Source organism: Hyalella azteca, unplaced genomic scaffold (assembly GCF_000764305.2).
Source record: "Hyalella azteca isolate HAZT.00-mixed unplaced genomic scaffold, Hazt_2.0.2 contig10905, whole genome shotgun sequence".
Lineage (NCBI taxonomy): Eukaryota > Metazoa > Arthropoda > Malacostraca > Amphipoda > Hyalellidae > Hyalella > Hyalella azteca.
This window is the reverse complement of record NW_025940924.1, coordinates 190,037-208,084: the sequence shown is the minus strand read 5'-3', so window position 1 is coordinate 208,084 and position 18,048 is coordinate 190,037. Positions and strand designations below refer to the sequence as shown.

Here is an 18,048-nt window from a genome sequence, read left to right as displayed (position 1 = left end):
GTGAACGTTGGCCGTCGTTCAATCGGCCAGACGAAAACAACAAGCCATCTGAATACCGCGAGTAATGACCATGGCGTAAATTCACTGCCTGGTCAATAATTTGAATTTTCATTTAATCTGCAATCGGTGCCTTTTGGTGAGCGGAAAGCTGAAGCTCGGAGCCGATTAGGAGTGGCAGACAAAGGCATCAGTCCGCACGTCCGGATCTGGCAAATTGCAGATAATGGAAGCGACTTTGGCGCGCCGAACAAATGTAAACGAATATAGTAACAAAAGGCAAGACGCGCACTCGGCTTGTTACTTAGGATATCCTAGCGCACCCAATGGTAATTGGGAGAAATGAATTCCATTATTTTTAAAGCCTCTACACGATTACTAATGAATTTAGAGAAAATTACTATCGTAAGGTATGACTATAATGGATTGTGCATTGAGTTATTATGGATTGCAAGAAGGAATGGATATAATTCTAAAGTTATTGCGGATATGAATTCTGAAGTTATTCAACGGATATGTAGTAAAATTCGACTCTTATACCTATGCGTATCGTCGATTGGAATTGAACCTTTTAAAAGTGAAGAAAAATAAATTAAATTCATCAAATAATACTGTATAAAAGCTTGATTTTGATGAAAATGTGAATTTACTGGGTGTTTCCTTTCTTAAATTCTTTGTGAGTTTGAGATTGAAACACAAAATGATGATATAAACAATTTAGCCTTTGAAACAGCTCAATTTCCTTCAGGTCTAAATTATTACCAATAGGATTATTTATTACCAATACCAATATCACCAATAGGATTTATTATTACCAATAAACATTTTACTCAATGTGTAGGATGACACGCATATGTGGTAGCGTTCTTCTTCACATTCGCCAATGTAACTGTACGTGGAGTGAATAAAATGACCATTGAAATGAAGCTATAAATTTGACTGAGATGCTTCATAGAAATCCTTCAAAAATCCTTCTTAATATTTAGTTTCTGGCTTGATTTTATACATTTATTAATATTTTTATGAAATGGATGATTTATTTGAACGTTGCATTAATGTTATCATTAAATAGATAATAGATTTAACTTTGCATTGACATTATAATTAAAAGTTTGATCGATTTGAGCCCTGTGTTAAAATTTTCATTGCATGAATGATTAATTTGTGCCATGCATCAATATTTTTAAATGGGTAACAGATTTGATCATCGTATTATCATATTATCGTTCAACGGTTGATGTTCTTTGGTGGTTTCGTTCATGAAACAATATTAAATTGTCTTTTCCTCGTTTCTTCATAAAGTTCCTATATATTTTTTTCCTTCTATGAAATTTTTCAATATTGTACTATTGGATAAACTATGGAATAACCTATTTTCCTTCAGACCCATTAAATTTAAATTTTAAAATTAGATCATCTCCGGCGACATACCGAACACATTTACCGACATGTGAAATAATTTATGAATTTGCACAAACTTGAAAAATTAACACAGTTATGAGTGAACAAGAAACAATTGTGTACATTTCCTTCATCAAATAATGAAATGGAAACTCACATAAAGTAATAAATGAGAATCATGTGATCTAATAAACATATTTGTAAATTTTATAGGCATTTACTGTTTGTCTATAACTTTTTCATTTATATGACTACAGCACAAGTGTAATGATTGGGTGAGGAATTTAATTGAAAAAAAAAACTTTTCCCCCATTAAATTTATTTCGTATAGTTAGTTGGAATAATTTTTAGTTCGTATAGTTCATTTAGTTGGAATAATTTTTCGACACGAACATCAACAATCACCGTATAAAAATTTTCCCACGAATACTTTCGTGGGAAAATTTCGTCACCAAAAAAACAGAGCAAGAATTGGCCATCAGTCTACGGATTACGAACGCCATGTAAACGATATAAAGTTCAGAGTGAAACCGTTGTATGATATTTATTTTATAATTTATTAAAGAAGAAACATAGATAATTTTCCTATGATAATAGGAAAACATTGACAATTTCAAAATAGATAAAAAATTTTAGGTATAAAAACATAGATAAAACATCGATAATTTTCCACCAATTTTTAGCTGAACAGTTTAATAAAAATTCAATCTTGAATTAAAGTATATTTATCACGAATTGCCTATGAATGTTAGGTTTCGAATTTTTTCGTGTTTTTCAATTAATGAAATAAATCTTGTAAATACTCGAACAGAGTGAATTCAACTGTTACTATGTTTATGGAAAATTGCGAACAAATGAAATTTGCGGACGGAAGTTTCATTTATGAGCAAATTAATATGAGTATCTGAGATAACTATTTATGATCTTAAAAGGAGCTAAGCAACTAGATATATGCAATAATGTTAATTTTAATTTCCAATTATAAAATTCAATGTGAAACATCACAGATACTCCCAATAAGGAAAATGAGAAATCTTAATTAAATGGGGAAACATTGAAAATATTCGGTCACGAGAAAAATTTTTCATAATTATAATTTCAAAAAAAAATGAAAAATTGGTTCAAAGACAAGTTTTTTTCAACAACGTAGATAATATATAAATATATGACACTATAAATATGATTGTTAGTGAAAATAAAAATCTTTTCGTTAATGCCTATTAAGTTTTAAGCAAATTAATTATATTATATATTTTATATTCCTAAATAATATTTATAATAAATGTACAATAATATTAATATGACAGATTTTATTCAATTAAATTCCTTCCTTGCGTGCATGAACAAAATATTTCATTTATTCGTTAAGTACCCTGTTTAGTGTTTTATTTATTTATAACTTCATTTATATATATATATATATATATTTAATAAATCTGCAATTTTTTAGGACTTATTACAGCTTAATGAACATCCAAAAATTAATTCTTTCGGTTCGTTAATAATTGGAGCGTCAGAAATTAATTAAAATAACATATCAACAAGTTGATTTTGAATTTAAAACAATTAATTGACTTTAACTTTAGCATGAGGTGTAAATTTTCATGGCCTTCATAAATCATTCTCTCCGTTTCCCCACCAATTTGTTTCGATAAGCGTCGGATCATTTGTGAATGAAGACGAGTTGGTTGAGCGAACTCTTCTATTCTGTCACCTCAGCGCACGCTCCATTCAACTACAACTCAGAGCTCAAACTGTGTCCAATTAACAGCCGTGATCTCCATTCATATGCCCTCACAGGCTTCCTAAGCAAGATATTCGCGCAATTCCTAACTAAGTGGCGGGTCGGTGCCGCCAGCGTCGGCCGGACAGAGCGCTAACTCCAACAGACTCCAGAACAAAGCTAAATCCGCTGGCGTAAATGCTTAGCCTAAATACACTTCAGCACTATTAATGGGTGAACAAAGTGTTAGTATTGTGCCGTGATCGCAGCAAAACCTGGTCATGGTTGAGCTGTAAAGCTAGGACGATAGGTTTTGCCGGGCATGTTAGGCGCACCGAGAGTCCGCGGTGTTGAACGGAGTCAGGTAAGTTAAATTCCGAGTCCCGGCCGAACGGGCCGGTCTCGGCTCAATTCGCAGTCATGTTGGCAGGATTTAGAGGAAATACCTGCGGTGTGAAGCGGTGTTCCAAAACAACTACGGTGTTTGTCACGACGGCAAAGAGGATCTGTTGCTCGGGTCAAGAATGACCGTGGCTTTGAATGCATCGTAGTGGCAAGGGACAATAACTGATCGAGATGAGGGCATTTTGATGGGCTGGCACGAGGTTAATTGTTTTGTAGTAATGAGTTTATGGTGCACTGACGCTTCTCTGCATCAGGGCTGTGTACGATCATTTAACCGCGAATCTTTATTATATGCTATTTGGTGTTTGTTAATATATTTCAAGGACTTCAGTGGTAAAATATTCGACTTTTCAACTAAATTTTCAAACGTCATAGATGTTAAGGCCTTTTCCGCTTGTAGAAGATTATTTATAAACCTTTAGATAAATGAAACACAGTTCATAAACAGGCAATTATTCAGTGCCATTTCATCGTCAGTAAAAAAAACAATTGTACAGAGTCACAGCAGAAAAAACTGTGATAAATTATACGGGCACAAACTAGAAAATTTCCTAATGGAATAAAGATTTTCCATAAATATTGTGTTGACGAAAACATTGTTAAGTAGTCTCCTATAATTGTTTCATTTAATAAAACCAAACTAATATGTAATTATGAGTTATCATATAAGCACAAGAATTACATGCAGTAACCTTATTTTGTTTGGGAAATATTCTGTACAAAGTTACACGGCAAAATAACATTTGTGAAACATTAACATTACACTCATACACAAAACGTGAAGCAAAATGTATATCTAGGAATTAATGGTACAGGTTAAAGAAAAGTCGATAAATTCATGCAGTTTGAATTTTTCAAGCCAGTTAGCCTCGATGAATTCGGTGAATCGTTTGAAAGGGGTGAAAAGGTTCAAGCAAAATATTTAAGATTAGATCTTTTGCCACTGTTTCCTTGTAAACCATAGTAAGCGCAATTCTCCCTTAGAACGATTGTTATTTTCAACCACAAATTCCACTTTTCACTCAATTTCTCATCGGTTATGATGGTTTTCTCTTTTACTCACATGTCATGTGACAACGATAATTCCTGAAATTAAATGAGCGTGCGTTCGAAATAACGGCTGAATTTTGAACCAAAAAATGACCGGCCGACGGAGATTCGTGGGCAACTGAAAGACAGGTAAGACCAGAGATTTGAGAAATTTTGTACCAAAAAATTTAATCGCGCAAAATACGAAATTACACTTCACACAAATATCAGAACCAGATAGAAAATTTCGACGAGTTTAAAACCGCACAAAACACCAGGCAAGGTTTTCAGTTATTAACTAGTAAACTTATAAAATCTACAGGCGTAAATATAGAATGATATACTCACGGTACGCTGAATACGTAATCCAACATAAGCATTGATTGTATACCTGTAATTCATTCACCAGCGAATCGGCGACTTTCGGCTCTGGCGCCCAGTTTTGGGTTCCCGCAGCGAATGAGTTGAACGTCGTCATCGAGTTGAACGAGTTGAATGATGGGTTGAAGGAACTGAACGACGAGTTGAATGATCCGAAACGCTGGTGAGGAGGTTGGTAGTACTGGGACTGTAGGTCCAATGGTTGGTGTGGATGATGGTGAGGTTGTTGGTGTTGCGGATGCTGGTGATGATCCTCAGTTTGGTGAGGGTGGTGACTCCCTGGGTGACTTTGGTTCATTGTTGGTGGTGGTGATGACATGGTCGACATGGTCATTTTTTCCGTTAGATAACTTTTATAGGATTAATTATCAATCCTAAGGATTTTTATTTGTGTCTTTCCAATTATATGCTCACAGCAGGAGTTTAATTTATCGGTGACCAACCTCTTAAAAAATTTGATTGCTCATCACTTCCGTTTAAAATATCTGGGCAGTTTTTCATGCGCGCTTCACTTCTACCACTTGAGAACATTAACGGATTCTCTTTTATTCATTCTAATTAATTTCAGCTAGTGAGTTGTGTTGAATCCACTTAATGAGCTTAACAAACAAAACTAATATTATCGAATAAAAACACCAACAGATATCAAATAATTTCTAGTGAGTAATAATTCAACACAACATATAACAATTGATTAATTGAATCTCATTAATTCCCTAATGCTTCTGGCATGTGAAAAACTTCATCGAAATTAATATTTCTCGATCCTTTTCCTAGGATTGGCAATATTTAACTAAGTTGGCCCTCGAACTTCCAAGCGAGTCCCTTTTCAAACTCTACCTTTCTTCAGTCAGCTGGAAAACCCGTTGATGATGGAATAATCAGGTAACGTATCAGAAGTTTCTTAAAAATTGCAAAGCTACTTATATAATTTCTTTTCACAGATTCAGTCATCAGCTTGCGACACGTATGGAAAAAATTCACTGATTTCAGCGACTCATGGAAAAATCTTGATCGCAATTACCACAATTTTTTATCCTTGCTGGATCTATTACTGTGATCAATTCAAGTCTTGGCCTTCGCAAACGAAACCTTTAGTATGAAAATACAAATTTCGATCTTTTAATTTTCAAAACTTTGAAAGAACAAGTTTTCTTCGTTTCTTTGAAAACCAGGAATTTTCGATCACTGCGATGATAAGCGTGTGAACACAATGGACGCGGAACTATTGTGATCAAAATTATTGGACATCCGCACCGCGTGCCGCGCGCTAGGGTTCGCTCGGTCGTTTCAGCAGGAGCGTCGCCGTAGCCTGGTTGCCGAGGCGGCCACAGATCAGAGACTGCCAGACACGGAGGGCGTTCCAGTGTTCCAGAGCACCTGCTGGTAGCCCAGGCACGGCTCTACAACAAAGCTTCTTCCCCACCAGGAACAACACTTGGCTTGCCTTAGCTCCTAGCAGATGTAGATGACGGAAACTCAACGCTGAACCCAACACAGACGACACTCAATCTCAGGTAAGACCGGGAGAGGAACACCTTCGTCAGGGCACTAGATGAACGTTACTAAACTCGGAACGGACGACTTTTTCAGCCTTCTCTCGGAGATGTCCAACTCAAAAGTGGGTTCCTGGGACGAGGAAAGAAATGCACGTCTTTACCGCGGCGGCTCACGGAGCAGAGTGGGGGAGCAAAAAGCCAGGGTAAAAAGCCTCTCTTGAGCTACTAATAAGACGCGAGTCTTCTAAGCATGTGCAGCACGACCGTTCTTGGGCCCGGCCACGTAATTAGGGGGGTTGAAAAAAGCCGGCTGATTGGTCGTAAGAGGAGCCGGGAGCCGAGGGGCGCTACGTGGTTGGACCCACAAGCTCACGCCCACCCCTGCCGTCGGTCCCCTATAGCGCGCGCGCACTCGTCCTACAGGGGCTACAACCCCTCGCCGTCCCTTTCTTCTGGCCGTCAAGCTCCACCTCTTTGCCTCGCTAGCAGAAAAACGGCTTCCGCGCCGCGAGTCTTACAGGTTGGCGCGGCGCAGCGCGCACCCCCGCCACCTGTCTTTCCCGCCATCCGCCCCCGACCCCGACGCATTTTTCTTAGCGGCATCGGAATTCCCCGGCGTCGCCTGCATACGCGATCCGGCCGCCGTCCGCTACGCACCTCGCTCTTCCCGAGCTGCGGACGCGCCCACGCCTTAGACCGGCGCGCTCCGAGGGTCGCCTTGACTCGAGATGACAATCGCGTCTTGGATGAGATGAAAATTAAAAGCGAAGAAAACTCAAAGTACATTCATTGAATCTTCATGTAAAAAGTTCACGGTGAAGATGCAATGAATTTATTTGTCGGATTCTTTGTTTTTAAAATCTAAGCGAACTTGCGATATAAGCAGACTTATGATACGAAACTAATACAGCATTTAAAAATACTGCAAGTTTACCGTTAAATCATGACGATTATTAAAGGAACCATGTATATTCAAATATTGGGAAAATGTACATAATATGAAGGTTGTTGTAGAGTTCTGGTCAAATATCAATAATCTTTCAATCCTTTTGAAATCTATAAGCAAAAATGTCAGGGAACAAACATATATCAGAAGAAAAAATGGGGTAATACAAATATTATTTGACGTTTATAAAACTGACAAAACTTCTGTAAAAAATGCGCCTGTAACGGGAAATAAAATTTGTTTTCAAATTATAATCGGAACTTTATTTCTCTACGTTGACATTTCGTGCCACAATATAATATGAAGCAAATTCAACATTTTAACTGACATTATTTAATACTCATAGCAACGTTTAAAAAGATTCCATGAAAAGTTAGAATTTTTTTATTTCTTATCGACACATGGCTTCTGGTAATTATGTATGCAACTATAAAAATTTCTCCATCATCACAAAGGCATCTTTTAAAATTCAATTGATTATCATGTACGTACAAATGGCGAGTAACATTGAAATTTATTTCGGTCACAAACAGCAAAAGGCGAAAAACACATGAGCAAATGTTTCCGGTTATATAAATCAATGCCACGAAGCCATGATAATGAAAATTCGTACATTGACAAGGAGTTCAGAGCTGCTTATGAGGAAACTCAAAAATTGCACCGTAAAACTCATTTTGATATTTATTAATAAGCTATCAAAATAACGGCATAAAATAAATAAGAACTAAATACAAACAAATAATATGTTAAAAGTAACGGTACAATTAGCGCACTGGAGGAGTAAAAATTGTACGGTCTGCGCATTGTTGCAATAACAATTCTACATTAGCGCATGGTGGAGTAGTACTTGTACAGTTTGGAGTAGTAATTGCACTGTTTATAATAGTAATTGTACAGTTTGTAGTAATAATTGCACAGTTTGGAGTAGTAATTGTACAGTTTATAAGAATAATTGTACAGTTTGGAGTAATTGTACACTTTGGAGCATTCATTGTACAGTTTGTAGTAACAATTGTACAGTTTGGAGTAATAATTGTACAGTTTGGAGTAGTAATTATACGCTTTGGAGCATTCATTGTACAGAGCACGTAGACCGAAGATTGCACCGAAGGATACGAAGGATAGGCAGCTCCACTTGCGTAGGTCCTTTTGACGTCTGTAGAAACAAATCAAACAAAACAAAAATAAAGAAAATTAAATAAAAATTCGAAACTAATCATTTCTATAAAATTATATGAACACAAATTCCTATAATGAAGTGCTAAAATAAGAAAATTATAAAGGTTTTGCAAATTTAACAAACTCTGCCAAGTAGTGCACAATGCAGAATAAAGTGCAATCAAATTGCAAAATTTACGTTCAAATTTAAAAGTTTTATTTATAAAATGATAACTGATTTTACATGAATATATAAGCGGAATATTTAAACAAGGCCTGCATATTTAGAATGTTGCCATAAAACAATGATAAAATTATCGTACTACGAAAATGAAGTCAACCGAAGAAAACCCATAGAGGAGCGATACCATAAATAATCTGAAGCTTAACATGCACAAATACCGGAAAATAAAGTATTTTTCACTACTATATTGAACGAATAAATAGGAAAAACAAAGAAAAATAAGAAAAATAGAAAGAAAACAGTACACTACTCATTATTACACCATCAATACATTACTTGAACTGAAAATTCCCTTTAAAATTAGCTAATTTCCCTCAAAAATATACAGACGTGAAAATGCCAACAAACATTCATATACACACCATTAACCTCCACTTAAAATAGGTATGACATTGTCTGAAATAATAGCCCAGTCGAAATCTGGCTACCTCATTTGAACTGTAATGTTGAATGTCGCAACGTTTAACAAGTGCGTTCTCTGCGGTAAAATTCCACTACAAAATCATCCGAAACTGTCTGCCAAACGTTATTTAATATACTCTAATTAATAATATTTAATATTTATTCATATGACCTACAATTAGCAATTTCTAATAGCATTCGACGAATCAAGTTGACGAATCAAGTCAGTGGAACAGCAGTTCACTCACGCACCCTAATGAAAATTAGGGTCTCATCCAGTATAGTAGAATTTTCCTGTAATTCGTTTGCGATTTTTGATCAGGTAGTCTAATCTGAAGGCCACCAGCCTCTGGCTCACGCTTCAACCTTAAAAATTTGCACAAAAACGTAAACTGGGACTAAAGTGGCCGCCGGAGATAGGGAAAGTGACCCGAAATATCATAAAATTCGAAAGAATTCCAAAAACTGCCCAGATCGGCGAGTTTTTGTTTGTTGCACGCACAAGAGCTTGCAGAGGAGGGTTCTTAGGGCACTGATGCACGCGGTTACGTCAGATTCCAAATGTATGGCTCAGTGCTGGGAATGTGCACTGTAAGAATATGCTGATAAATTGTTAGACTAAAAGCTTATTGCACTCACATAACAACCGGTTTTGTCAATGAGTAACATGTTTAATTTTTATATTGTTCGTCTAAAAATCATTAGCAGTGTATTGATCTTGTCAGTTTTTCATCTGTTCATTGTATAAGTACGGAATAAGCTGCCGGTACTTAACGACATTACTGGAAATGCAGGAGAGTTTTTCGGAAATTTCTGGAATGAAGTCGCCAAGCCTTCTAAAATTAATATTTATATCGCGTGAAATATTTAAGCGCATGTACGCACACACAATAAACAATTGTTCATGAGCATGGTTGTGATAAATGGGAAAAAATATAAATTTGATTCCATAGTTTTACTTAATTTAACGTAATACCAGGAACACCAACAAGATATAACGCACACGGTATAAAGCTGAACGTGAGGAACCGTAGTGTTGAGAAACATTCTTAATCTATGAAGACATAGCATGATGATATGGATGCATGTAATTTGACATTTCGTCAACACGACCTGTAGCTGCTGATACGCTGCTATTATTATTTTTCTATACTACATCCATCGCAGCTGCGTATAAATGTTGGATCATAGGACGGATGCGGATGCGATTTACCAGTTAAAAGTCATCTCCAGTCACTGAGAACATATTAGCGCATTTCCTGATGTGACGGAGTGTGACAGCGTGACACGCTTTGTGACACGCCTCGTCGACCACGTGACGGTGATAATGACCAGCTTGTTACGCCTTGCCAATTGACATGCTATACGGACCAATTGATTATACCGGCCCATCGAGATGCTCTGCCTATGCTATGCCCTCTGAGATGGTCCAATGAAATTCCATAGAACTGAACTGCTCATCGTCAGGCATTTCAGTTCATCGGCGTTGAAACGAACGAAGACTGAAGCAAGTTTTGATCACTGAGCAGTTGTTCTAATGCTGATTATGCTGATGACAAAATTTAATCTTTATATAGAATCATGGGCGGATTACAAACGGCCGACTGCCAGCCGTTCACTGGCTCACCGCCGGCGCCCACGATTCCAATTGGCGAGTCATTTCAACCTAATTCGCGGCCAATAGTCCTATTTATACTTGTAACGAAATAAAAGAACGCATTACTTTCTAAATAAATTAGGAATGCAAAATTTTACCTAATATTGAGTTCATCTTCGGGAACTGACGGCAAATAACCAGCCGCTAACTGAGCAATAAGCGTTCGTCCGCGGGAAGACATGCACACGTTGTCGCAGCGAACAAATTGAAATTATTTCCGCGCTTGGTAGGTGTTTGGGGGATGAACATGTCAAGAATAAATTGAAGGAAGTGTCGAGTTATTATATGATATTGCGGTGTGCTAAACTTGGGTGCAACACAGATGACGGTTGATGACCGCTTTGCAGCACTTACCTTCCGTCGGATCGTTAGAATGTCAGCGACTTGGTTGCTGCATGAGATCGAACGGATGCATGATTACTTAATGCATGGTTCAACCGAAATACGTAATTTCGTCATACGTCATATAAACTGAACAAATTAGCAGGATAGATATTTTATTATTTAGTGAGTCGTGCTGAATATTTCTTAAAAATTACGGGATTCTTACTTATTGAAAAAATAGTTCTTACTTACTATTACGGTCAACTATTCATTTCCTGGTCAAAATATAAAATTTGTATGCTCCGCATCACCAAATCAAAGGAAATTATAACCAAATAATTAATCAAGCTTCGGTTATGTCAAGGCCTATTCGCAAAAAAAATCGACAGCGAAAAAGTATTTATAAATGTTATGTCATTGAATCATAGTTGAATATAATTCATTCGCCTTCATTATGGGAGCGATGTTTTTTAATCAAGGTGAAGATCGTTAATATGCAATTATATAAAATGAATGATTTCCTACAATATCCAAAAATGCAAAATTTTTATGAAAAAGTTTGTTGACTTCATTCCGTTCAATATCTCATCTGTCATTCAGGCTGAACACTCTTCATTAATATATCTAATTTGTTATCATATATATAATATCAACATTCTTTCTAAACAATTTATGTAAGACATCTACTGTACTTGGTCCTGCAACGAAATATAGAAGAAGCTATGAAGGAGCCAACCGTTTGCCAATGCATAACCTGCTCAATAATTCCAGCATCGATAATGTGGTTACACATCAGACTTTTACATCGTTAATATGTAGCAATAATGCATAGCCTGGTGCTATAAAAATAAGCTAAGGTGCCAAAACACGCCTCGTCAGGATATGGATGATTGACGGCAGTCGTAAATAAATAGTCGTTCTAGGTTGCTGCATGACAGGATGAAGCCTTAATAGCCTCTTAATAAAAGATCAGCAAGTTATTCTTGCATTGGCGAGGCTAGGCACGGAATATGCAGCAGTCTATGCATCTTTTGTCGGGTTCCACTGATCTTATTATTGGAAGTTTAGATTGCTGTCAATCAGCCGGAATAAGCAAGTGATTGGTTAAGAAATATAACGAATAAGGAGGTCATTATTACAGATGGAGTCTGTCAATTGTAATAATACTTCCCGAAATTTCATTTGTAATGTTAATCTTCCACCTTAATATTTTGGTTAATAAAGATTTTTTTTACCGGGTTTGCTGAATTTTGTGAACTTGTGATCAACCGTCGTACGCGTTTGTAATTAAATCTGATTGATTTAAGAAGATAGAATAAAGGTTCCAAATAATCAAACCGATTTTTAATTTAAATTTTTGGTCAACATAGATAATAAGAACTCGCTCACCTTGCATGCTCGCTTTGCGGTCCCGGAATGGAGAGAGGCCCGTTATTTATCCCCGCTGTGGTGCTAAGCAGCAGCAGGCTCGCTCTAATCGCTCTGTTCGATCTCACTAAGAGTTTACAGGCCACTATCACTTCCCTCGTTCATTACAGTGGTCAAGCGCTCGCGTATCTTTTCGCGTAACTTGCCACCCAATAAAAAGAAGCCAAAAACTTCTCATTAGGTTCGAGCGTTAAAAGAAGTCCAAAAAAGAGCCCCAAAAATACGCGCAGAAATGCTCATGCTGTCGCTGCCTTGAGGCGCGGGCGACAGAAGCCATATGGGCTGGCTGGTCTCGACGCACATGTCGCATCCTATGCGTAGTTTTTGTGCGTATCATTTATACCACTTTTATATCGAGACCTTGTCAGTGGAGATGTTCGTCTTGAGCACATGATGATGTGACTGAATTATATTGCCTACACTGTTGGAAGGGGGTGTTCTGTCTCTCGTATTGAGACATTATCAGTAGGGATATTTATTTATATTTATAGAAGAAAAGTGGTTACCCCGATGGCTCGAGGAAAAGCTCCACATTGAAATAAAAAAATTATATGTACGATCATACATGCATATTCATACTTATACATACACACACATACATTGGCACATATATGAGATAAGGAGTAAACCTTATGCCGTCATGAGCATTTGATGAACTATTATATACATTGATAACTTTCAATGCGTAATATATTCCTCGCTTTTCCATTATAAATTATCACTGTCAGAGTATAGCACATTCCTTGCATTCCCAATGTTATGTATTCTTCTGTTTCCCAATTTAATATATTCCTCACATTCCTATAGTCCTCATAAATAATAGTGATAACTTCCTTGCATACCCGATATTATATTCTTCACTTCTTTCGCATGATATATCTTGCTTTTATCCTCGTTATATATTATGTTATATCCTCCAATTCCTTGTAATACATTCCTTATGATCCCCCCCAAATAATAAATTCTTCACCCCTTAATAATATATTCCTATGATAGTTTCCTTACACCTTCAGTATAATATATATTTTCGACTTCCTCAGTATAATGTATAAATAAATCCCCCGTTATTATTTCTTTCACATTTCCCACCGCAACAAGAAGGGCCAGTGCGAGGGATTTTGTTCATTGTAAAAAGCCCACACCAGACGTTTCGTATCTTCCCGAAAAGAAACATTCAATTCTGGAGCACCTGCACAACGGCACACAAATGCCCCTGATGGCATCGAAGCTCGTAATGAGGATAAGATTGAATTAGACTACGAACTTTACGCAGGAAATTCACTTAAGCATACATCGTCTGTGCATTACAATGTCCCCGCAGACGCACTCGATTCTTCGGCGGTGTCTGTCGTTCAGATTGCCGACGCTGAGCAGTTCCATCATAAAAATGATAAAATGATGGTAAAGCTGACATGTGTCGTGCTCTAGTCAGCACATGCTCGAGAAACTAGATAAAATGGTAATATAGTTGACATGTGTATGGGTCTGTTCGGCTCATGCTAGAGAAACACGAATAGGTGATGCTGACGCTCGCTTGAAGACTTCATTTAGTGGCGTAGTGAACGATGACAGCGTCGATCGGAGGTCACATTTTCTTTCAAACTGGCCAAGACATTTCATAATTTTCATGCTTAACATATTTAATTGGCGAGATTGTATAAATTGCATTATACATAAACAGTTTTCTTAATATTCTTAATGTCCAGTTTGCTGAAAGTATGCTTAATTTTATTCTATTATGAGTAATTCAGTGGAGATTACTGTATGGTATCCCCCCGAAATATGAGCATGTCATGGCGCTCGTGTCGCGGCCGTGGCCAAACGACTTCATCGCGGCCAAAGAGGCCGCGCGTCCGCAGCCTGCGCCGCTAATCTGTCCATCGCCGCCTCAGGAGCGCAGATAGCGGCCAGACCGCCAGCACTTGGTGGCGGGTGGCGGTCGATGGTGGCGTGATGATGGTTAAATTGATGGTGGTTGAGAAGGATGTTTGATGGTGAAAGGTATTTTGAGTGTTATTAGCTAGCGGCGAATGATGGTGGATATGGCAGCCTGGTAATCATGGATGTAGCGATTCTGAAAATGTTGCAAGTTCGAGGAATCAAGTTGCGTTTTATCCACTCTAAACGAGAGCTAGGATAGATGATGTTTTTGAGCTGAAAAACCGATTCCTTTTTCAGCTGAATACAATTAATGAATAAATCTAATTTCCTCACCCGAATTTTTTAAACCAAACCGTAGTGCGTATACCAGTAGGTATAATTACACCGCTAGCGAAGTGTCAACGTGACTAACAGGATGGAATACATCGCAGTCCATGAGCCACATGATAATAGGAGGCTATAATAGAGCCGCACGCTTCATATGACCAGCTTAGGGCTCTTTACTGACTGCCCAGACAAGTTAAAAATCACCTCCTTCAACTACCTGCTTATTACTGAACTAGGAGGCGTCTAAATTAGTCCCTCGGACCGCCACAATTAGTATCATCACATGGGTGTTGAACTTGTCGAGCTAAGAATTATCTGGGCCTATACTTTCAAAAAAAGTTAAGATATCGTAAGGTCATCAGCCAATCATTGACGACCATTCAAGCCTATTCCACCAATCATGGACAAGAAAATAGAGCGTAAGTATTTACGTTCACTTAGCGAGTTTTGAAAGTATGGCCCCTGGCTTATAAATTTTCTAGATTAGCGTATCCCCAAGCAGGGGTTCTATTTTCTGACAAAAAAGCAGTGAGAATTTTTTGAAATTTCAAATGAACGTGAGAACTAGAAATAAAGTATGAAAACAAATGCGGTTCAAGATGTAATTCATTTGGATCGTGGTCATAGTGGTATATTTTTTTACAACTCTCGGACATAATTTCTGTTATTATTTACAAAAATCACTAAGTGCGATTATTGGGTAAGATTATTCTAGCGCTTTTTAATTCTATGTCAAATGAAATTTATTGAATCATGATCAATGTCAAATATAAAAAAATCGTCATTGAAATTTTTCAATAAAGCAATATTTTAGAAATGAACATGTAACAAATATATTGCCTTTGATTCATTTTAGACAATAATGCAAGCAATTTTATGATGCAAGATGTACTGAGATATGAATTGCAAATTGTGCACAGCTATGAGTCGCAAGATTCACTGTAAGATGTAGGACGCGCATAGATATAAGATGCGCTCAGATGTAAGATGCGAGCAGATGTAAGATGCTCGCAGATTTAAGATGCAAGATGCGCACAGATGTAAGATGCAAGATGCGCACAGATGTAAGATGTAAGATGCGCACAGATGTAAGATGCTCGCAGATGTAAGATGTAAGATGCGCGCAGATGAAAGATACGCGCAGATTTCATATGCAAAATGCGCACAGATGCACGCCCAGTGCTCTGTAATTAGCGTACAAATTACCAGTCTTGAAGATGAGCGCGACTGCGAGCTGGGCCTTGCAGCATCACATATTTGGGGGCGGAATTATTGACGATATTCTCAAAGTATTTCAAACTCATGCAATGAAAAAATATTAATCTGGGTTGATGAGCGGGAATAAAATATTAAATACATTTTTTTCAACAGTTATTGATTGAACCCGAGAAATTTCAGTATATTTCAGTATATCAATGAAAATAACATTAATCAATTAATATTTCGGTGTATATCAATGAAAATAACGTTAATCTCAATGGTTTTCAATAAACCTGGGTGGAAAAGGTCATTTTTTATGAGCAGAGCTAAATAAAATTGCGTGGACCATTATTTTTAGTTGCTCGAACGACGCCTTTATTTCCTAAATCATGAAGCAAGACCTTCTTCAGCGAGTCCTTCATTGCAGCTACGGTTAGCTAATAATTTAGTTACTCCTTTGGAGGGCACAACCCCATTACAGATACGATTAAATTGACGTATAATTTCCAGTCAGGAAATTTCAAAGTAACTCAATTCTTTTGGATTAGATTTCGACTTGATTTTAACTCAGATAGATATATTTTAAGTTGGATGCATTTGGATCAAACAAATAAATAAATGTTTATGTTATCCCTACACTTTAACATCAAAATTGAAATTGTTCATTAGAAATACAACGAATGCATTACTATTTATGGGGAAAGATTCAAGATGAATTTCGTATACAACGAATGCATTACTACTTATGGGGTGAAATTCAAGTTGAATTTTGTATACAATGAATGCATTACTACTTATGGGGTGAAATTCAAATTGAATTTTGTATACAACGAATACATTACTACTTATGGGGAGAAATTCAAGTTGAATTTTGTATACAACGAATGCATTACTACTTATGGGGAGAATTTCAAGTTGAATTTCGTATACAACGAATGCATTAATACTTATGGGTTAAAATTCAAGTTGAATTTGGTTCGTAGTTGACGTCGCCGGAACTCGTTGATGCACATGCCGACAAAAATGAGACAGGTGCTGCTGATCAAAAATCGCGTCTAAAAATGCTTCTGTTTCCGGCGGCACGGAGCAGCGGGGCCCTGGTCCGCAAAAATACCAAGTGAATGAGGAGTATACCATGGCCGGCCTCCTCAACTGGGTCATTATACATGTACCATGTATGAGGGACGGTCCTGTACCATGTATGAAGGACGGTCCTGTACCATGTATGAAGGACGGTCTACCATGTATGAAGGACGGTCCTGTACCATGTATGAAGGACGGTCCTGTACCACGTATGAAGGACGGTCCTGTACCATGTATGAAGGACGGTCCTGTACCATGTATGAAGGACGGTCCCGTACCATGTATGAAATGCGATCCTGTTCCATGTATAATGTGTGATCCTGTACCATTGATTAATTACAATTCTCTACCATGTATAGCTGCATGTACGATCCTGTACCAGGAGTGAAATAAGATTCTGCAACATGTATGTACATCACGGTAGTATCTATATATACTAACGGATGAACTAAAACGCTGCTTATACTGTCATATTATCGTTATTGTTCTTGAAGACTTAAAAGACTGCCTGCAATGTCAATTTTATCAGTTAGTGATGTTGAATGACGCAAAATGCTGCTACTTTGACTGTTTTGTCAGGACATGACGATCGATTTTAAGTGTTTTCACACGCTGTGAGTGGGTTATTGGTTGGTTATGGTGCCGGATTGAAGACAATTGGTCATAATCATTGCACGACTTTTTAATGAACGAAAATTAAGTTTCATTGCCTGGCCAAAAATGTCTGATAATCGTACGAATAAGTAATGAACGAAATATATATGCAACTCATCAGTTTGGAATCCCACGGCTGTGAAATGTGTGAAATGAAACAAAAATGTGGCAAAGCTCATCGAATTTTGAGTGTGGATGCCGCTCAGTAGGCCAGCGTGTGCAAACACTTGATCAATTCCTCGTATTTTCTAGCCCGTCCGAGCAGCGGCCTATAACCAGGCTAAAGCTTGACATTATATTTCCGTTAAT

General features: G+C 37.4%; 1 protein-coding gene across 1 annotated transcript; it reads right to left on the bottom strand.

The window, feature by feature from the left end:
- Positions 1-4,946: 4,946 nt before the first annotated feature.
- Positions 4,947-6,596, bottom strand: LOC108679591 (the record flags this gene model as incomplete). Its single annotated transcript, XM_018168243.2, is given in 1 exon segment — positions 4,947-6,596. A coding segment is annotated over 1 exon segment (324 nt), but the record flags the coding sequence as incomplete, so codon positions are not given.
- Between the last annotated feature and the right edge of the window lie 11,452 nt (positions 6,597-18,048).